The sequence below is a fragment of the Indicator indicator genome, chromosome 16 (assembly GCF_027791375.1).
Source record: "Indicator indicator isolate 239-I01 chromosome 16, UM_Iind_1.1, whole genome shotgun sequence".
Classification (NCBI taxonomy): Eukaryota; Metazoa; Chordata; class Aves; order Piciformes; family Indicatoridae; genus Indicator; species Indicator indicator.
This window is the reverse complement of record NC_072025.1, coordinates 23,680,224-23,702,480: the sequence shown is the minus strand read 5'-3', so window position 1 is coordinate 23,702,480 and position 22,257 is coordinate 23,680,224. Positions and strand designations below refer to the sequence as shown.

Genomic DNA, 22,257 nt, shown 5'->3' with positions numbered 1-22,257 from the left:
TTGCCAGTGATAACCAAGAAAACAGCACTGGGAATTGTGCATAAAATTCCTCCCCCCTCCCCCCTAAGAAAAAAGCTTGACTTGCACTGATTTTAATTTGTTTTGGGTTTTTTCCATGTTGGGTTAGCCATCTGGTGACATGATCCAGTATAGTATCTATCCTGTTTTGCAGAGTGTCTGGTCCTGGAAGGATTTTGCTATGCCAAATGCACTCAATAGAGTGAAAGTCAATTTAAGTCTTTGGAATGTTGTTTTTTATTTAACATTTCTCCCACTTCCACTGCCTCAGCACAAGCTTCAAGTCTTTCAGTTGTGATTGTGCTACACATAATACAAATTTGGGCATGTAACAAGATTTTGCTCTGCTACCTATGTTTGCCAGCATGCTGAAAATGAAGTAGGAAACATGTTCCAACTACAATCCAATACAAGCTCACTTCATGGCTGTGGATGTTAATGGTAGGTGCTGTGGGAGAGGTGATAAAGTTTTGAGCTGACCCAAGAATTCATAGACTGTGGTTTGCCATCACATGTTAGAGAGAAGCACCTTCACTTTGTGGACAAAGTCAGTACTTTACACTTCATAGTTAGATTTGTGCTGTATTCACGTTCAGCAAAGTTCATGGGCTAAAGATGATGATCTGTAGTCACATATCTATGCTGCATGATCTGTGCTCATAACTGTATTTAAGCATCTAAAAATACAGTCTTATTTTTAAAGGTTCTGTCCCACACTTGAGTAATGGTTGCAATGCAGCAATCCCTAAGCAATTCCATGCTGATTGACTGTGACTGTTTTGTGCTAGAGTTGTAAATAAAGTGAGTAAATTTCACCTACTTGAAGGTCTCAACTAGGCTGTTAGAAATGGTATGAATGCTCTGTTGCACATAGTGGAAGTGAATTTATACTTTAAATGCAAGTTTGTCTGAATACTCTACACCTGAAAACTCATGCCATGTGAATAAAAATCCAACATACTGTGCCTTTGTCGGTGAGACCACTGCCCCTCCCTGCCTTACCAGATCTGACTTCAGCTCCCTTTCCCCTTTGGAACATCACCTGCCCTAGCTACTCCCTGAAAGCAGACTAGAGAGGGATGAAGCAGAGAACAGGCAATCATCCTATCAGCAATCCCAGATAATTCTTTTTCAAAAGATAAGGTGGTAACCTCATAATTTGCTTAGAATTGATGTCTTTGGGATAATTTTGGTCATCTTTTGGCCTCACCTTAGAACATCTGGCATGGAGATAATGCTTACCTAAGGATTGGCCTGCTCAATAGACAAATTTGCATTTCTTTGTTTCTTGTCCAGGGAATCCAGAGTCTCATTTCTTGGAAATGTTTAAATGGGTAGAGATGAGTAAACAGGCCTTATGGATAAAAGAGAGCCAACATGGTTTCTAGGAAGGGAAGCGAGATCATGGCTCAGTGACTTGTAGGAATTCTTGAAGACTCTTCCTGCCAGAAGAGAGAAGGAAAAGGGGCTGCTGCAATGGGCTTTACATTCCTTGCTTTTCCTAAAAGCTTATGATGGAGTTTCATTGCAGTAGTGTCTGACATTTGTGGTCATGGAAAATGAGAAATAATTAGGTGGAATACAGATTCTTTCTTTGTTTATTTTTCCTTCCTGGTTAGATAAATGCAAAAATATGTGAATATATCTGTGCATGTATTTGCATGTCTATATCCATTTATGTGAATATATCCATCTTTTGGTAATGCCCATATGGGGAGAAATGGCTGTCTCGAAAAGCATGGCAAAGTACTTGGGATTTTGCAGACTCAACTTTGACCAGACCTTCTCTGAAGAAAACACTGGGATTTTCTTATCAAGTTCTTGCCAATTTGGATAAGAAGGTGACTGTAGGAGATGGTGAAATTTTAGCCTGATTCTCACTGAGGTCTGTGTATATATATTACATGTAAGATGTCCTTTGAACCCTGGAATTTTATTTGGATACGGAGGTTCTGCTGTATACACTTTAAAATTTCAGGTTCAGACCCCTATACTCTGCAAGGAGTTTCTCTAAATTATCCTGACAAGGCTTTACTTAGCTGGAAATTAGTATTGTGTTTCTACTTTGGGTAGTAGTCATGAGCCGTCAGCAGGTTGAAGATGTTTGTTGGTTTTGTGTGGTTGTGTCATACATTTTTTTGTGTAGCTGGTTTGCCTGATCTGTTTACATTAAGGCTCTGCCTGACCATAATTAGACTGCTGGGTACACATTCATGTTATGCTGAGGATCTACTTGTTGGTTTTAATAGTATCATTCATCAGGCTCTAGCATGTACAGCAATATTTGTGCTGTAGTAGACAGAGTAAACACTGCAGTAAGTTATAAGAAAACTGGCCGGTAAGTTGGGAAACTCTGTGTGGATGCTTTTATTTATTGGAAGGTAAAACTGCTGCTCTAAATCAAGTCCATCAGTCTAATCAGACTTTGTTGTTCTTGAAATGAGAGAAAAGTAAAAGACTGAAGTTAGATTTCTATTTAGGATTTGTATTTTATATCTAAGAAACCTGTAGGCTTGTATTTCCTGTCTTCTGTACCCTAGTTTGTGTGTTTCTCTAGCTATGCTTGTTGCTCAAAGAGAAAGTCCTATCTCCACATTGGTCTTGTCTGGGTCCATGAATGCATGAAATTCTTGACTACACCTCTCTCACCTAAGTATTGACTCCTGATCAGTTCTGGGAAAGTACTGGTACTCCCTCTAATCCCTTTGATGACCTTACACAAGTGTCTCTTGCTGTGGCCTTAAGAACTAAGAAAGACAAAGGCCAGCCTTTTGGGGGTGGGAACTAAATAAAAGCAGCCATGAAATGGCTTAATACACCTTCTCCAAAGCCAGTGGTAATACTATTGATTGGACTTTGATCAAGCCCATGGTGATTATAATAGCTGGTACAATTAAGTCGGATGTAATACATATTGAGCTTGGTTTCTGTGAATGCCATGAAGCTGTTTATGCTGTCATTAATCAGGTGGCTTTGTTGGGAAATGCATCTTGTTACATGGCAGCTGACAGGAGGCCACTGCCACTGAGCAACATAGCAGGCTTGAACAAAAATATCCTGTGTAACTGGGAAGTACAGCTGTTACCTCTGTAAATTCTCTCCACCAGCCACTTACTGGGTGGGACTTGACAGCTGAGAACCCCCTAAAACCATGGTGCAGGCTTAGCACAGAGTTTTCAATGAAGGGCACATGGATTTGATTCAGAACTAGAAATGTCACCGAGACAGTATGCAAGTATATAAGAGCTTCTGCATTTCCCGGGGGTGTGTTATGTTTCCCAGAAACACGTCAGACTGGAGGTGGCAGTTCTCCCTTTGTTGGTCCTGATACTTGAGCACAAAGACCTACAGCAATCATGTGAATACATGGGCATGAAAATGTACCGCTGGCTTTTGCACGACACTGACAGTGTGCTGCTTCCACACTGCCTGCAGGTGCAGTCCTCCTGTGAGCCTCACGTGCTGTCATTTCTGAATTCAGACTAAAAGGCCCCAGGACTGGGACTCTGCCTTGACTTGTGTCTGTGAGGCACCAGTGACTTTTCTGGCTGCTCTCAGTCATCACAGGGAGCTCAGTGGTATTCATCCAATTTTGTGTTTTCTTTCACGGGAGCTCGAGTTTGAACATGAGAGATTTCTTTTTATTAAGTGTGAGAAAAGCTCATGCTGGTCTTAGTGAAAATTTCTCTCTAGCTCATGTTACTTTAAAAGTGATGTTTTATTTTGAGTAATTTAGAGAAAGAGGTACTAAAGAAGGTAGATTCAGGACATCTCCAGTGACATCTCTACCCTAATTACAATATTTCCCTAATAGCTTTTTTAACTTTTGTTTGGGTTGGGGTTTTTTGTTGGTTTTGGTTTTTTTTTTCCCATTTGAGTCAAATTTGAGGATATAGCTCTCAGAAATATTAGGTTTTTCAAAGTTTTCAGAAAATTAGGAAGTTAAGTAGAGGAGAAAACCCTCTCCCTTTGGTGCTGCCACTGAAGGAAAAACTGTTTAACCTCCATTTACACCAGAGACCTCAAGTGGAAGTGTGAATGTGTAGGAAATCTGGCCATTAATTTTGTAGTAAGTTTAGGGTTGTTTTTTTATTGTCATATACCCTTCCTCCATGCTATCATGCTCTGCCAGAGTGAATGTACGGTGGTACTGTGTGAGGAGAGCAACAGAGCCATGGCACTGCCTTCGTCTCCTCTTCCTGCCCACTGTCGTGGAAGGATCATTTTCACTCCCTGCTCCTGGCAGCAGAAGTAGTAGCTAGTGCTGAGGTATTAGGGACTAGCTTCATTCTTTTGTGTGATACAAGATTTTCAGCCCAAGTTCTAGCTCAAATCTATCTATGTTATCAGGCACAAACTCCAGGTTTGTCAGTTCTCTCAAGGCAAGCTGGGAGGATAAATCAGCACTCAGCAAAAAATTAACACATAACAGCTGAACTAAGCACTGCTAATTAAGTTTATCAGTGTGTGTGTCAGCTGGCAGCTTGACAAAGTGAAGCCAGGAGCTTAAATAGCCCTGTAAGTGAGGATGCAGGAACTGTAGTTGAGAAGTATCACAAAAGCAATTTGTAAAAGCATCCATTCAAAGTTTGATGACTGTGAATCATCCCATTCTGCTGGCCTGCTCTGATTTTGCCAAGAGAACAATTTGACACGCATACAGCACCTAAAAGTCTAAATATTAACATCTTTCCAAAGTATAGATCCACTCACTTTTTGAGAGTAACAATTGCTTAGTCATTCTTAAAGAACATGGAAAGAATTTAATTGAGAGCCATGGAAGAATGCCATTCGTCAGCAGCACAGGTGTCAGCCATCTCCCAAGCCCTCCTGTTCAGCAGACTGTGCTTAAACTCTCCAGACACTGAAACATTGTTCTGATGCATTGCTGAAAGTTGTTTAAGGATTGCAGGACTGATCCCTGCTCATGAACCCACCCCCAGCTAACACCACGACAGGCTGAGATACGCATGGCTCAGTAAAGCTCTTGAAACTGGTAAAAGCTTCTTTTAATTATTTGAAGAGCTTCATAAGTTTCTTAGTGTTTACAGTTACCAGAAAGAAAATATGGAACTGAGTGTTGGACTCTGACTCTTTAAGCAGATCCTATTTGGTACAGAGACTCCAAATATTTTTTCTGATTTATTGCCAAGTCTGCCCTCGTCTCTTCATTCTGGAAGGGAGATACTGAGGAATTTGAGGGCTCCAGGATCCCAGCTGCTGAATTCCATGTTCCTCTTTGTTTAGCAGTCTCATTAAAAGGTTTGATTTGACCTTTTTCTTCATTCTTCTTGATTCTTTCTGAGCTCAGGCCCTCTGTTGAAGCAGGTGGCTCAGATGAATTGCAAGGACAGACTGACAAATTCAAAATTGGAAGTCACAGAGCTCATTTTTAAATGCAAGATGAAAATAGCCTCAGAGCTGGTCTTGGAACCCTGCACAGTTTGCAAAGCTGCAGTTATTGCAGACAGTGCCAGAGTTCTTTTTCCATTTCCTGCAAGATTACATCTTTAAATGGGAACCTATCCAGTTCTCAGGACTGACATAGCCATGTGACACAATGATGAGCATGGGACATAGTATTCCTCAAGCACTTTCCTTTCTGATGGCAGAGTTGTTGGGTTTGTGTGGTGTTTGCTTTTTCTTTTGGTGAGTTATTTATTTCCCAAAAGATGCTGCTTAGGAGACAATGAAGCAGTTCATGAGTTCAAGACTATTCCATCAACTAGGACAGGTCAAAATGAAAATACTGACATGTTGAAATAATTTTTAGTTTCAATAATGTCTGAGAAAGGGAAGGGTGAGATTCATGAAGGCTGTTTAGAGAAGGAACACGTGGAGCTCTCTTGTCAAGCCATCCAGCTGGTGAGGGATGTTCATTAATTTCTATCCTGTGTCTACCTGCTTCAGCCATTGAAGTGAAGGACAGTCATTCACACAGTTGCACAAAACCTGAATCGTTTCTTAGTCTTCCCATTATCTTTGTAGGCTGCCTTTTGCATGCCATCGTGCCAATATTTGTATGCATGTGAGAAGGAAAGATCCTGCTCAATTTTACAACAGTTTGTAGAAAGAACCATCAGGTTCTTCTCTGCAGTCTAAATCCACTTAAAGGAGGTATTCAAATCCAAAAGCCCTTGAGCCCCTGCAGAGGTGACTTTCAAGGGTGAGAAACCAAATCCTGATTGACAGTTTGGTTTCACAGTTGTTGGTTGTTGATGTTTTCTTTGAGTTTGCAGTCACATGTTCCTGTAGTCTTTCAAAAGCATCAGATCTCTCCTGACTTCTGCTGGATCTCATTCCTTTCTGGTGTAAGATACCCTTGAGCAGCTCTGTTCCCTCTTACTGTCTCCTTTTCAGTAGCTTGTATCCCACTGATTTCTGTTGCTTGTTTCTCTATCAATTCTAACAACTGTCCTTACCTTATGCCAAGTGCCATTCTTTTTGCCCATACTAAGGCACAGTCTCCCTTCCTAAATACTTCCATGTCCTCACCAGGTCTTGTTGCAGTCTAGCTCCTGCCTTTCCTCAAATCAGTCTCTGATGACAGAGACATATGACCTAGGGCTATAAATGCAGTTTTCTCCATCAGTAAGTACACAGAGAAGTTTTCAGAGAGCTCATCTTCTCTTCTGGTCTTATTTCCTGCCCTTCTTGACCCTTGCCTCCCCCAGAAGTGACTCCCTGCTGCTTATGAAATCAAAGTCATGTTTTCTGAAGACTTCTGGAAAACCCACATTATTTCCATTTCCTATATGGCTGTTTCCATCTCTTCTCATTCACTTACCTATTCCTATCTGTCCTTCACCCTTGTTCGCTAGATGTAAATTCTGCCAAGCTTCTGTATACTTTCTAGCACTGTGTTGAATCATCCAGTCCTTCAGTCCCTCCTAGCTGGAGTCTCAGGTTCAGGAGGCTTCCTTTCAGGCCCTTCCCAGGCCTTTCTTCTGAACAGGAGTACAGCTGTTGTGATAGATCTCACTTCGAGTCATTAAGCCCATCTATTTCCATGTGTATGCACGAGCATGGAGAGTTTCAGCACTGTGTAATGATGTCTGTCAACAGATGGTGAATTATTCGCTGGGGTTTGGGAATCTACATTCAGGAATGGAGGTTTGGACTAAATATCCCAAACGTCATATTTATCTAGAGAAACAGGAATGCAGAAAGGAACTGTGTTTTTCCCTGTTTGAGATCAACAGTCAGCAACAGCCCAGGCTTCTGTTGCTGGGGAGTGTGCAGGAGAAGCTCTCTGGAATGTGGCTGTTAGCATATCAAAGTAGAATAAACATGTAGACAATACCCTGCTTCCTGTGCTCCAGTTAATTAAGCCACTCCTCATGTCAGTTAGATGGAGAGGATTTATTAATGTGCTGTCATCTAGGGAAGCAGTGGTTTGCTGAAAGGGAGGAGTCATGTTAATGGCATAGGGGATGTCACGCTGAACAAAGAGCAGATGTCAAATAAACAGGGTATTTCTTTTTATCTCCTTCTTTGCTGAAGCCTTATATCCCAGTAATTTATCATAAAAGCTGAGAGAATTAGGGCTAGAAAGAAGTTCAGGTGGTCTTTTGATGCATTCCCTTGCTCCAAGGCAAGATCAGTGATACTCCTGTCACTCCTGATGGATATCTGCACTGTGAGGCTAACCACTCTACTTGTTTCCAGCTTTCCTTGAATTACTGTGAATGCTATACCTCTCCTCAGAAATGGGCAGTGTGGTGAATAGTTACGCTTGGGATCACAAATCCCTCTTGAATAGCATTGGAAAGGGATGAGGTTTGCAGAGATGCCCATGCCAAAGCTCTTGAGGGTTTCCAAATGTTGCCTGCTCTTTGCTGGCATGATGTCGTAGGCCTTGGTCAAAGCCACTTCTAGGCCAAAAAGGTGTTAGAACATATGTCAGCTTGCTTCTTCTCTGTGTATTTGGTATCTGTAGAGCTTGGGTGAAGACATTAATCCCTAAAATCATGAGAGGTCTTGGTCTCTAGGGCATTTCAACTGTCTGGACAGCCCCTTGTACTCTGGGAGAAGTTCTGCTTAGATCAATGAATTGCCACAGTGTAAATCCAATGCAAGACGCATTAGAATAAGGCTCCTTGCATCTTGTCTGTGTGTGGGCAGGTTAGTAAAGGAGCAGATAAACAATTACTTCATTCAACTTAGAAAATCACAAGAGGTTTCCCAAGAGATGTAAAAGCCCCAGGGAAAGATTGAAAGCTAAAGCTGAGAGTTGGCCACACTGGGGAAGGGATTCCATATGTTCCATTAATTGCTGTCCTGTGGGATAATTAAACACAAGGGGAAAAGCAGATCACAAAAGCTCTCTTTTAAGCTCTAATGATTTGCAGAATCCTGCCTTCTTTGCAGATTTCCCTACATGAAGAGGTCTAGCCTCAGAGAAGCCTTTATATCAAAAAGATACAGAGTAAGGCAGCTTGCATGGACAAACCCCAGCTACATGTCAGCTCATCTGTTTGCACATGAGGTCAGCACATTCCTGCATAGATCTCAGTGGTGGGCTAAAAGATTCTGAGAACCTTCTGGGAACTTCTGAGCTTCAGTGTGTCTGCATGAATCTCACCCGTTTCACAAAGACTAAGGCACATGGCTGGATCTGGCTCTCACAGTTAGAGCCCTGGTCTTGTGAAAGGTTACCCGGAGCCACTGACTAGAGCCTTGGGTGCAATATTTCAATACCAGGTATCTTTCAGTTGTCCTAGTAGTCTGAAAAGTATCCCCTATAAAAAGCATTGTGTATTTCGTTCATTGGTGCTATTAGGACCTTGTGTTCTGAGGAGTACCACATTATCAGCTCTAGAAACATCACTGCTCATATTGTGAACATCAGAGAGAGATTTTATTTTGTTAGTCTTTCATGGTGCATGTACTGAAAATCAAGAGATTCTGAGAGTAACCATGCTTTGGGTTTCAGATATTTATTTTTCTTTCTGGGCTTTTGGGATCCAGCAGTTGTGTATACTGGAAGTGACAGTGTTTTCAGAATTACAAGGAAGAAGAGATTTTATTGGGCACTACAGGCCAATGTTCAGTCCTGTAGGGAAGGTGTCCAGCCACAGAGTACACAATTCTGGGAAAGCAAGCTCCATCTCTGCAGGTCATGCTGGTTTGGAGGCCAGCAACAGAGTTCTAGAGAGGTCCTGTTGAAATTCAGGATAAGGTAGATTCTGCAAAGTAAGAAGAGGATTTGGTGATGATGGGCACATTTGCAACAAGTCGGCTGGGTACAGATAGTCAGGGTCTGATGTGCATTCTCAGAAGTAGTGGTGCCTTCCTGTGTGATCTTACCAGTTATTTGAATGTTGTGCCTTAGTTCAGTCGTCTGTGGAGTTGGTGTAGTACTTGCCACTTTGTCAGTGAGGCAAGGAGAAATATATATGGGGACCTGGATGCCAGTTTGAAAACCTTATATGAAAACCAATATGTGCTGTAGAATCAAAGGAGTGAATTTCATGTGCTGTTAGCTAGAGCTTTCTTGAGACTCCCCACAACCCAGATCATCTTCTGCCTGCAGAAATGGCATGGGCTTACTGGTGTTGAAAACAATTAGTGATAGAAAGTACTTCCACTAACTTTCCTCCACCTGTCAAATGCAGAGGAGTTGTATAGTTGTATAAACAATCCACCTGTTTGTATAGAACCTAGCTTAAATTCTGCAGAATTAGAAACTTCTTTTGAGGGCTTTGACTATTCCCTTGTTATCCTAGTGCCTACCTAGTCCTTTGCAGAGGGTGGCGTCTGGACCAGTTCTATGTTGCCTTGTTTCCTTGATACGGTTCAGCCAATTCCCATGCTGGAGGGAATTTAAGCCCTCAGCAGGGAGTAGATGTTCAAGTGATTTCTTCCCTGAACTCATTTTTGTCTATTGTTTGGCAGCAAGAGCATGAGACAGGGAGTGGGTTATATTCACAGAATCACAGGATATATCTGGTTAGAAGAGACCTCAAAAATCATCCAGTCCAACCCTCAACCCCACACTGAAGGGTCCACACTAAACCATGCCCCTGAGCACCAGTACCACACACTGCTTGAACACTCCCAGGGATGGTGACTCCACTACTGCTCTGGGCAAACCATTCCAATGTTTGAGAACCCTTTCAGTCAAGAAATATTTTCTAATATCCAGCCTAAACCTCCCCTGATGCAACTTGTAACCATTTCCTCTAGTTTTGTTGCTTGTCACCAAGGAGAAGAGGGTGGCTCCTTCCTCACTGCAGCTTCCATTCCGGTAGTTGTAGGGAGTGATGAGGCCTCCCTTCAGCCTTCTCTTCTCCAGACTGAACAACCCCAGCTCCTTCCGACGCTCCTCATAGGTCATGTGCTCCAGGTCCTTCACGAGCCTGTTCTTTGATTAGGAACAGTGGAGAAATGGTGTCCCTATTTTCAGTGTAGATTCTTTCTCAGGCACATAGAAATTTGGCTTGTTGCATATCTCACATTTCCTTTCAGGCTAAAGGCAAACTGATGGGCACATCTGTTTGAAATAGGTTGTGACTGACTTGCAGTGCTTGGGAGCCCATTCCATTGGATGGTCCATGGCATTGGAAGCTCTTGCTACATAAACACCTGAGTTCAAAATATTGTGCCTTGCACTGGGTACAGCACTTGGCATGACTGTTAACTTGTTTTCCTGCCTGACTGTAGCTTCTCTCGTGCATTGGATGGCCGTACTGTGATTCCTGTACTTGTGATTCATAATGAGTCTATTGTTTCCAGAGTGGTTCTCATTAAAGACAGTGACAATGAAAATTACTGCTCAGGAAAACAGTTTCCATGTGTGAATATTAAACTCTAATGGAAAGCGTGCTGTTACTGCAAGATTAACAGAAGCAGGCATCTAGATGACTATCCAGCTTTAAGCAAAACTAATCTGTGCCACTAACATTTCATGTCTGCCTCTGAATTAGTGCATTCTCATGCAATGCAGGATCAGCTCGCCCTGTTAGCTTATTCTGCGTGATCCCTGTACACCAAATGTGGAACTGGAGGCTCAGTAGGACAGGACCTGAGCCTGCCTGTGTTGTAAAGGGTCTTTCCATGGATACTGTTCTTTTTCACCTGGATACTGCTGACTTCTCGGGTCCTCTGTTTATTCAGCTGTAGAACAGGGATTGTGCTATTACCTATCTTGCAAGCAGTTTAACGGGTACTTTAGTGCTTTTTAAATTTTGGAACCTTTCATATGTAGGCTTTGTAGGAAGGAAAAGTATTTTTCATTTTTAAGTGTCATAAGCACTGAAAGATTCCCTTGGTGACTGACCTGATGTGTAAATACAGGCAGGGCATCTCTGTCAAATATATCATTGACATCGAACAGAAAGGCAGAGCATGAACCGGTTCTAGGGTTTCCTGATTTTATTAATGTAGGACGGTGAGAGAGGCAACAGGAGTGTAATTGATAGCAATGTGTGAGCTGAACAAATTTGAAATCGTGGGAGGAGGAGAAAAACATCATCTCCATCACAAAGCTAGTAATGTGGGGAATGGGAGGTTTGCCCTGTGCATGTGGATATGCAGTGAGTCTCTCTCTGTGCCAAGCAGACTTCAGGACTTCAAGTTTGGCTCCCTTCCCAACAGCAAATACACTGAGAAGAGGAAAGCTGGCCAAATTTTAACCAAGTTAAAGTTCTGTATCCAGAGGTGACTGGCAAAAAAGGAGATTAAAGTATTAGGAGTGCAAGGAAAACAAGACATTAGAGAGTTGAAAGCTGGAGTACCTGTGCAAACCACTTGCTGACTGAATATTTCACAGCTGTCAGGAGGAAGCCCTGAATGTTTCAAATAGGATGAAGTGTGAACCCACACATCAGAACTTCCAACTTTGTCTATCACTGTGGCAAGCATGTAATATCCTAATGCCTAGGTAGGATAAATGTAACCATTTCCCGTTAGAGATATTGTTAGCAGAGGGCTCATTAGCTGGCAGAAAGGCCAACAGCTGCAAACTGTTTATGTATGACAACTTTTTGGATATTTCTGAGTTTACACAGTTGCCTGTGTCCTAAAGTTTGCTGTGGAAGTGCGGATAGCTTTGTGTGTCCAAACCCAAGCACAGAAGTTATGGACCATAATTATGCAATTTCTCATGAGAGAAAGGAAAAAATCCTCACACTTGGTAATAGTAAAAATAGTAATTGGCTTTCCTTTCTGTCTACAGCTGATGCTCCTGCTTGACCTTTCTTTGATATTTTGTATTTGTGGAAGGTTTTTACACTTGCTGTTCTTCCAGTGTGGTAGCAGGATGTGTGACGTGGCGGGACAAACTCAACGCTTAGGTTGTGGTGTGCTATCTGGAAATCTTGTTTTACTTGCATACTTAAACAGTTTGTGTGGCTCTTGAGAGGTGCCCATTTTTAACAGTGGAGGACCTGGATAAATAGAGACATCCTCAGGCTCTGTCTTTAACCTTTGTGCATGACTTCCTATGGTTTAACTGTGGTTTCTAGGCAGCAGGTGAAACAAAATCTCATTAGCAAATTGGCCTGTGTGGTGCCTGTGATGCCGTCACAACATTTCCAGGTATTCCAGACTTCAGCCTACAGCCATTTGTGATGCCCACACAAACAGGCCTAGGGAGTACAGTACAATCGTCCATGGGATCAAATCCTAAATTCCACTGAGTCAGAGAAGACTTCTGCCACCGCCACTGGCTTTGTGACTCGGCATCAGGAGTTTGCCAGCTTTTCTGACTCTGCCACTCCTGTTTTCTTAAAGTATGAAAATAAAGGCAAATGTAAGAGCTTTTTAGTGAGTCTCTGATTGTATTGTTTTATTTCTTCTCCCCAACTTTATTCTGAAAATCAGAATTCCATTTAACTGCTTATTAAGGCTGCTTCACTACATCTTCTGTCATTGTAGAGGAGGGCATTAGCAGACAGCTGAGATGAATTCTGAATCAGGGAAAGATATTTTTGAGACAGTGAAATACATTTTCCAATTATGGCAGGGAAGTTTAATATGTTTAACTTGTTTCCTGTCTGACAAAATTCTGGACTGATTTTTCCCTGGGACAATGGACAAAATGCTCAGCTGATTTTGTGTGCAAACTGCTCTAATATTTTCCATACTAGATGCATCTTTTATCATTTTGGTTGAGTTACTGCTGTGTGTTTGGAGTGAATGAGCTGTTTCACTGGTCCTGATGGGAACATTCTCTCTGTTACAGGAATTGCTTACCTGGGAGGTGTCTGCAGTGCCAAGAGAAAGTGTGTTCTTGCTGAAGACAATGGTCTCAATCTTGCATTCACAATTGCACATGAACTTGGGCACAAGTAAGAACTTGTCCTTCTGTTTTTCTTTACTTATGCCACCATAACATACTTTCGTCAAAAGCCATACATTAGAAATAGCTAGTGTGGTATGTTTGTTATGATGTCATAAATCTAGAAGATTGACAAATAACATTTTCTAGGAGGCTTATGTAAATATTCAGTTCAGCTTACATAAATCTTTATTTGATCTTCCCCTATTTTCCACTTTATGTTTTGATTCTGAGTAGAACAAAGAGACCTTGCTCTCTTCAATGAATTATGGTAGTTAGGGACAAATTCTGCCTTTTTTTACACTGTAGAATAAGCCCACAAAAAAGGCATCAACTTCAAAATCTTTGAACTTGCTAAATTACCTCTGAAGTTCAGGTGTCTATTACCTTGGTAATAGTCTCATGTCTGCATGTGAAGTAATCTACTGTGGCTGAAATTGTAAACATCAGTATTTTGGAAGTGACCTTAAGCAGCATTATTTGATCCGCAGAAAGAAATTGTATAACTTGATTTATCAGCTCTATCACAGCTAACTAACTCAAACTGAATGCAGACTGGAAAAAGCAATACCAATGAACATGATAATTCCTAGTCAGAAATATGCAGAATGAGCTTCCCAGGTACATTCTGCAGGTGAGTCTGAAAACTTTTTAAAGCTGCCTGTGAATATCCCAGGGACAGAAGAATACAAAACTGACTAAGTCAGTCAGCTGCATGGTCTTAGTGCAGGTAGTGAGTTAACCCAAAGGTCAGCATCCCCACTCCCAGCTTTCCAGTCTAAGTGTAAGATGCACTTACTCATAATACTTACAGGCATTTTTCCCTTTTTGTTGACATCACTCTGTTTGCACTATGTTACAGTTAGACTGTGTAAGGTACAGAATTAGACAAGGAACAAGTGGCAAGGGCTGTACCTATGGGCTTTCCAAGTGCTCCTTCCTTCAGCCTCTCTGGATGGCATGTGGGAAATCCCACCATTGCTCCTTTAGTAAGAAGATGTGCAATATTTTTTTTCTGCACCCTTCTGGACTCTTGCACTTCATGTGTCTGCTGTATCTTCCTTTCCTACAGCAACAAGTATTTGACAGCTAAGCCAGAGCCAATGTATCATGTTCAGATTCTGGCCAATCTCATTCCATAACAAATAATTACTTTATGGCAGCACATTTCAAAGTTGCATGGGGGATATTTAGGTTACTACCAAAAATGAGAAGATGAAAATGAATCCCCTGTTCACTCTCCAGTGACACCAAAGTCAGCTAAGCCAAACCAAGGGTGGTTTCAACAGAAATGAAGGACATTTGGTTTTGTTTTATTTAAATTACATGCCAAGATGTTAATCTGAGCCTAAACTTAATAACAAATTAACCTGTGGGTGATGTTAAGGGAAATTCAGCACTCATCTTTGGATGGGCCAAGAACAAGAGGGAAAAATACTTGAGCTGTAGAAAATCCATCTGTGTAAAAGAGTAGGACTGGCCTGCCCTGGTGTTTGCCAAATTTCTCAGTAGAGCTGTCAAACTTCCTTCTAATAATGCCTTACAAAAACTCCACAGCATAAAGAGAGGATGTAATGCTTTGGGATACAACTCTCCATCTGTGCAGAGAGCTGCAAACTCCATTTTCATTTCCAAGTGCAGTTTTGGTGGTAAAATCATAATGTCCTCTCTATGTTGGCTTGCTTTCTTTGCCTCCATCTTGGAAAACTCTTGTGTGAGGTGGGTATGAGATGTCTAAAGAAGCTGGCAGAGAGTAGCTTGGGTTCAGTACCTTGGAGGATTTGGACAGTGAGTGAGAAAGTGCAGAGAATCTTCTGCCTCAAGTGAGTCATAGATCCATTGTGGGGAGAGATGGAGCATGTGAAGATTACAGGTGAAGAAGAGGAAACGACAGAGGAGACTGCATTTTCTCACAGAGTTTTCTCTTGAGACACTTGACTCAGGAGACTAGAACAGGCTCAGGCAAGGGAGTCTGGGAAGAGTACTTGAGTGCTGCAGGAATGTGGAGAGTCTGTAAAAGCCAGGGACCTAAGGTGTTTAGGGAATGTGGCACTCAGAAGGCTTCAACTGAAGCAGCCATTTGGGTTAAGTTAGAGAAGCTACTGGCAGGATTCTGTTGCCAGAGAATCCTGGTTTGGGGATGTTTTGGAGCCTGTTAGACAATGAGTTGCATTTCTCTATCACATACTGGAGCAAGCCCTTCAGTCCTTCTGTCCCCTCTTTCCTTGCTTAAACCCAGCATTCTGAAATCCCAGTGTGCCAAATGAAAACAGAAGGGAAGAAATGCCCAACTTAAGCATCAAATCATTCCTCTGTAAGGTCATCCACCAGTGGCCTAGTTGCTTATTTCACAGTCTGCCCTTGAAGTCAACAGGAGTCTTTTCAATGACCTTACTAGGTGTTAGGCCTCTCCTTATTCTTCGGAACTGCAAGAGGGTGCTTTGAACAGTCCTGTTTCAGCATGTCTTGTGCAAATAGAAGGATTGTTAGCAGAGTCTACCTACAAACTTGTGGGTTTTAAGTGAAGTGTAAGGAAACCCATTGCAGAGATGAAGACAAAGAAGCTGATATGAGTTTCAGGTTGAAAAAATAAACCCATGAAACACTAGGTGCAAGTTTCTTAATAAAAAAAAAAATTACATCCATGTTGGCAAAAACATAAATTATGGAGAACCATAATTGTGAGCTTTATTGAAGGCTGATCTACTTATGTCTGTAGAAAAGCTGAGATTTATTACTTCTTGCCCTAAGACTAATAAAAGCCTGTGGCGATCACAAGCCCAGTTTTGGCATTCACAGAGAGTTTCTGATGTAGACTTTGGAAAAAGTGAATGGATTACTAATTGATGTGTCAGATTCCTAATCTGCCACTAATGTCATTTGGACTCACTGCAAAAAACACAGACAGCTGCCCTGTGGAAACATGGAGACATCATTAATAGGTCCGTTAGGGTGATGCTTATAGGTCCTGTAAAAGTTCATCTTCAGGTTTAACCTATAGAGTTGTTGTTGCTTGATGACAAGGTGATGAACTTTTATCTGTTGTATTTATATCTTCACATCTGGAGTGATAATTTTGGGTCCATGGACGCATTGTATTTAGATACAATTTTTCCTGCAGAGTCCAGGAGAAGAATTTTGCTGTTACAAAAAGGAAACAAGCAGGGTAGAGACCACTGAATATGTTATATGGTTACAAATAATAAACTTGTTAGCAGACAAGACAGGACCCTCAGCAAGCCTCTTGCTTTCATTCGGCTTGGTCAGGAGGGTATGGCTTTTAAAATAACACACTTTAATGTAACCACAGTTAGTTTTTTATCCAGGGGTTGTTGGGTGGAGTACTGTGTTCTGATCTGCACAAAAGGGAAGACACACAGATCAGAGTGGTCCCTAAAGCCTGTGCTGAATGTTTTCTTACTCTCATCTTTCCTCAGTCTAGCAGGGCAACTCCATCAGTAAGAGATGGAAAATGCCCTCCTATTGGCAATGGGATCCTGAATGGTGCTACCCTCCTCCTCCAAGATCTGCACCAGTATGAAGTTGGTCTGAGATTTGTGCCCCAAAAACCACCCTAAACAACAGTGACTTTTTGAAAAATAGTGCCACTTCCCCATCCCTGGTTCTCTTTTTCCTACAGCAGTGACATTGTTACCATTTCCAACTCATTCTCCAAAGAAGAAGCCAAAGTGCTTTAAACAAAAGCTGGGATTCATCCTTATATCCGTTATGCCCTCCATGAAGCGGGTGGGCTGTAGCTAGTGGCTTCTCAGGACAACAATGCCAGCTTTGTTGCCATTCCTATTTCTTTCAACAGCCTCAGCTTTCCTCTTGTGGGATGGGGGCAGGCTTGGGTGAGAAGGGAAGAATCCCATTCATGAGCTAGCAGAACCTGGCACTGCCTAGATGGTGAGAGAATTAGCTGGAGGTGGTATGGCTGGAAGCCATGCTGCGTCAGATGGCCTTGAGAAAGTGAACCAAAATCAGCTGACAATAAGTGAGATGCAGTCTGTTGCCAACAGTCTGAAACCACATGGCCTCAAACTGGAAGCTGAAACAGATGAGGACAAAAACAAGTCCAACAGTAAAAAGCTTACAGTGCATAAACCAAGCAGCTCTGGATTTGGAATCACACAAGAGAAGAGTTTAGAACCAGCAGGTATTATTTGCTTTGGATGTTAATATTGATAGATATGGCTTGGATAAAATGACTTCAGGGTGCATAATTATTTGCTGCATAATTAAGTATAGTCTTTGTGGTGTGTCTCAACCAATAGTAGTGTTGCAGGTAAGGGAAAAGCACTCTCTGGATGTTCCCTTAGTGGCCTGATATGTATGCTAACAGATTTGTGAAGAAACTTACCTCTCTGATAAGCACTCAGCAGAAAGATTCTGGCATGCAAATGGTTGTTAGGCAGAATGTGAAAATATTGTGGACTAAAGGGGAATGTGTCTTGAGCAGATTGAAAAGGTGCAGAATAATGCCCTATGACAACTTAGTCTGGCAAAGTCAGATCAGTGTGATGCAGGCACAGAAGCTTAATTCCTAAGAACCAAACAGGAAATGAACAGCCCCCTTCTCCCTCACCTGACCATCTATAGAGACTTGGTTGTAATGCATTTTTAAAGTGAAGTGTTTCATGTATAAGCTGAGGACCACTATTGTAAGTGGGAGCATCCAGGTAGTGCTGCAGAGCTCGCATGTGTTGATATGAAAGTGTTTTGTTTTTCTTAAATGGTCTGGTTTGTGATTCCAGTCAGCATGGTGCTGGCAGCAGCAGAGCCAACCAGTCAAATCATGGTGGTGCCTTTGCTACAAATTCTGTCTTTTATCTTGGGATTATAACATTTTGGTGCAGGATGTGGGAGCTGAGAAGCTGTTTTGAAAACAAACCCCCAGCCCTCTCTGTGTTTTTAGAGCAATTGACTGCAGTCTAGCCTTGAATGTGGGGCTCTACTCCTATAGGCAGCTTAGTATAGTTTCTATTTTGGCTGACTTTTCCTGCTCTGTTGCTCTTTTGACTATCTGCACTGTAATGATGGCAAATGCAAGGTTTTCCTCATAACATTTGTGAAGAGTTGGATTTTAGAAGTATGAGCGAAGCTATCAGTAGGATGCTTGAGTGTTACAGTGATGATAGTGAGGTCAGTCACAGAAATGGAGGCAGAACTTCAAACTGCTTTTTGAAGTGTAGCAGAAGCATGACTTAGTCCCACGTCTATCAGGCAGGTTGTGCCTGACCTGAATTTCTGTGGAATGTTTTTCTTCATTGCTATTGCAAAAATACAGCAATTAATTCCCAGGAAGCAATCTGTCTCCAGATTACTTCTTACCTCCCAAAAGGCGTGAAAATCAACATTGACAAGTTGCAGAATCAAACATGTAGAAGCACCAAAGTCTTGGTTTCAGGGTTATCTGGACAACTTCAATTTTAACTCTAGTCCCTGTATTCTGCAAATGAAGCCAAACTTGTATGCACAGGATAGGATTTCAGCATGTACTTAAAGGTTTGAGCTTACCAACATGCCCGCAGGGATCTTACTCACTTTCATGCATGAATGTTCTACCAGAGAGAGTTACAAAGAGGTGCCCATCTTGTTAGCCTGTAGGATAGTATACATTTATATGATGGCTCAGGTATGCAGTCTGTGGCTGACAGGATCTGTCTTGTGGATGGACAGACCTCTCCACTGGCATTGCTGGCAGTCAGGATGTAAATTCTGTCTCGTGATGGAGAGCTGTGACACAGTTCCCTTTGTAAAACCCTTTGTGGCTGTTCTGACCATGCTGTAAAAGACAATGTGCTGGAACTCTCATGTCTGCATTTGTAGGGGTTGAAAATCAAGATGGGGTTGGATCCCAAGTACTGGACCCAGCAACAATCCCATGCAAGCTTTACTCTAGCAAGCTCAGGTTCTAGTAAACTGTGTTGCTGCACTCAGACTTCCCAAGTAGCTGGGATAGTTTGATTCAGACAGTTACTGCCCAGGCTACATTCTACTAGTGCCAGCACTCTCCATTTTAGATCTCACAAGAGTATGATACTGTTCCAGTATATTGCAGTCTCAGGATTATTGGGAGTGCCTGACTGCCATGTAGACATACCCCGAGGCTGGCCAAAAATGCTGGCAACAGTCTGTACCTACCCTGAAGCTGCTAATTTTATTTTCTGCCATTTGTGTTGTAAATCTGTTGTGGAATGTCTCTCTCTGTTCCCAGGCTCCCTTTCCTTTTTTCCCTCCTCCCAGGTTTCATTCTTCTTCCACAGATAATTGCAAGCACATTTTCACAGTTAAGTTGCCCTTCTCTGTATAGCTCCAAAAGGACATAATGGAACAATGCCTATTTCATCATATATGCTCCTACATCAGATTCGGTATGAGCTAGTCAAAGTGATTATTCAATAATATATTTTGGCTTTGAGAGAGAGCTAGGTATAGCCTTAAAATTCCAGAAATTGCTTCTTCCACTTTTTGAGGGGTCTGGTTTAGATTAAAAAAAAAAAAAAAAAAAAAAGTTATGTACCAAAGTAGTTTGATATTAGTAGCTTGATAATAGCTTCCTGAAAATGGTGTCCTAAGTTAGTCAAAAGGAAGCAGAGGTCTAAACATGTGTAAATGAAGAAATTGGTGGGGATTTCTGCAACATGGATGGCCTGACCTGAGGAAGACGTAGTGATGGAGCACCACTAAGCAGAAGGTGTTTGCCCAACCTAATACAGGACAGAATACTTGAGCAAGTTAATTTTAATCTCAGAAGTAGAATATCCCTGTTGTGTTAACCTTGTCTGGGCCAGCTGATTTAGCAGTGATAGGATATCCCAGAGAAAAGAAATCACATACAGAAAAGCACATACAGGAAAAGAAGATTGAGAAGGAGAAATTGAGAGGTTTGAGTAGTATCATGTGCCAGACTCTGGATAATAGCCTGGTTTGGGATGGGATTTTTTCATTCTATGTAAAACTGCAAGTTCTCTATAGGTGTGGCTACTAAACCTGCTAATCCTAGCATGGGTGGGGGTGCCTTCCCTCTGTCATGCATATCTTTTCACATCCTTGCATCTTCCAAGTTCGATGGTTTATTTACAGTATTGAAGTGTAACCACAGTGGAAGTGGGTGTGGGAATGTCCACCTCCCACTCCTTTCTGGACTCTTGTGGCAAGCATTAGTGTGGTTCTGGGCATGAGTTTCTATGGCTTTACTCTAAGCTTTGTGAAGGATGTCTGTGTAATCCCTAGTGAAGCAACATTCTCTTGCAATCCCTCTAATTTCTTTGGTTTTGAGCGTCTTGTACAGCTTTACTTAACATAATAATACTGCACCAAAGAGGCAAATGGCAGCCATTTAGAAACTCCCAGACAACACAGTTTTCATTTAATCAATAGCTTGGTGGCTTTGCCAGCTGTGCCTTTCTTTCTGAAGGCTTATTCTGCTGAGTAAGCAAGGCCATTTTAAATAGCTGGGCTGTAATGATTTGGCAGATCGTACCTATGCTTCCTGCTACATGGATTCTAGTTTCATACTTCATTGGCTTTGCTGGTAATAGCCTGGTGCACCCAGTGACCCAGAATATAGGGACAGTACAAGTCCCTGTTGTGCAGCCTCTACTCTACACACCAACACAGGAAATATTAGGTTTGCAAGTGCCATTTACCAAGTAATCATTTGTTTTTATACAAGGGCAGCAATCTAGCTGAAATATTTACTTTTCCACTAGCAGTTGGGTTCCAATAGCCTGTAACCCATGCTGTCTGCTGGCCTGCTGAGTTCAACAGGTTCCAGGTAAAAATGACTGCAGAGCTGGGGAAGGTGATAAATCTCAGACTGTCACTTGGAACAGCCTTCACTGGTAACTCAGCAGCAGCAGTGCCAGTGGAAATGTGTTTACTCTAGAACTGTGATTCCCTTTACCAATATGTCAGTGGAAGACTGTGCTGTAGTGGAACAGGGTTGGCTGCCTGTTGGCCAACAGTTGGGTTAGGGGATAAAATTCACAAAAAGAGAAACTAAATAAACAGGACTTCTTTGTTCTCACTGATCCCTTTCCATTTGCAAAATCCTCCCCACATCAATGCTGGGCCTCTTTTCATTCCTGGATCCAACCCAGCAGGGAATTTTGTCATCTCTGTCTGTACTTGAACTCCAGTTTCCAAACAAGGGAAGAATCATTATCTGTAGTATTCTGCATTTGTCCTTGTTTAGGTAAAACAAATCAAAACAAAAGCAGTCTGATCATAATGGTTTGTTCTCAATTGCTTGAAAATTGGGCTTCCTGGGCTCTAATTAGCTATGGTTTTGAGCCTTAAGATGGAATGTTTTTTATGATACCTTCTTTCTCTGCTCCAGAGTCCACTGAAATTTGTTTTCTATGCCAGGTGTTATTGACATATGGGACAGTTTGAGCTTTCAGAAATGTCTGATGTCTGTACTCTGGTAGCTGCCCCTCACCTGACAGTGAAAGTCCAAAGGTGTCTCTTCCACCTGCTGCCAGCTGGGCTCCCTTCCTACCACCCTGCCACTTGCTGCCATCAGCCCAGAGATGAAAGCTAATGGAGCGGCAGATTTCTAATGAAGCATTTTAAATGCTTGTTTTATACATACACATTAAAACTAGACAGGATAAAGAAATTCTCCTAGAAACAGTTTGCTTCTTAGTTTAGGAAGTCTTTGTACTCAGGAAAAGTATCTTTCCTTCAAAGGAAAAGCACAGCTTCCTTCCTTTCTCTTGAAAACACAACTGCTAACACCTTTGAATGGGTAAATTCTTTCCTGTCTGGTGCCTTCTTTATCTCAAGTGAAACTGCTTGCTGTGTAATGTGGGATAGATTTAGCCCAAACTGGCAGAGCTCTTCCCTAGTATCCATCATGAGTCACCATGGCCAGCAATGGTGAGGTTTTGATTAAAATGCAGACTGCCTGGGTTTAGGAGTTTTAAAGTACTGTGGCAAACTGAGTT

At 41.9% G+C, this 22,257-nt stretch overlaps 1 protein-coding gene across 1 annotated transcript in view; it reads left to right on the top strand.

Annotated features, from left to right (window-relative positions):
• Positions 1-22,257, top strand: part of ADAMTS17 (ADAM metallopeptidase with thrombospondin type 1 motif 17) — a 180,768-nt gene that overhangs the window by 59,819 nt on the left and 98,692 nt on the right. Inside the window, exon 8 of the mRNA XM_054388055.1 lies at positions 13,205-13,310. Coding sequence (XP_054244030.1) covers positions 13,205-13,310 — 106 coding nt within the window. The remainder of the gene's footprint in view (positions 1-13,204; positions 13,311-22,257) is intronic.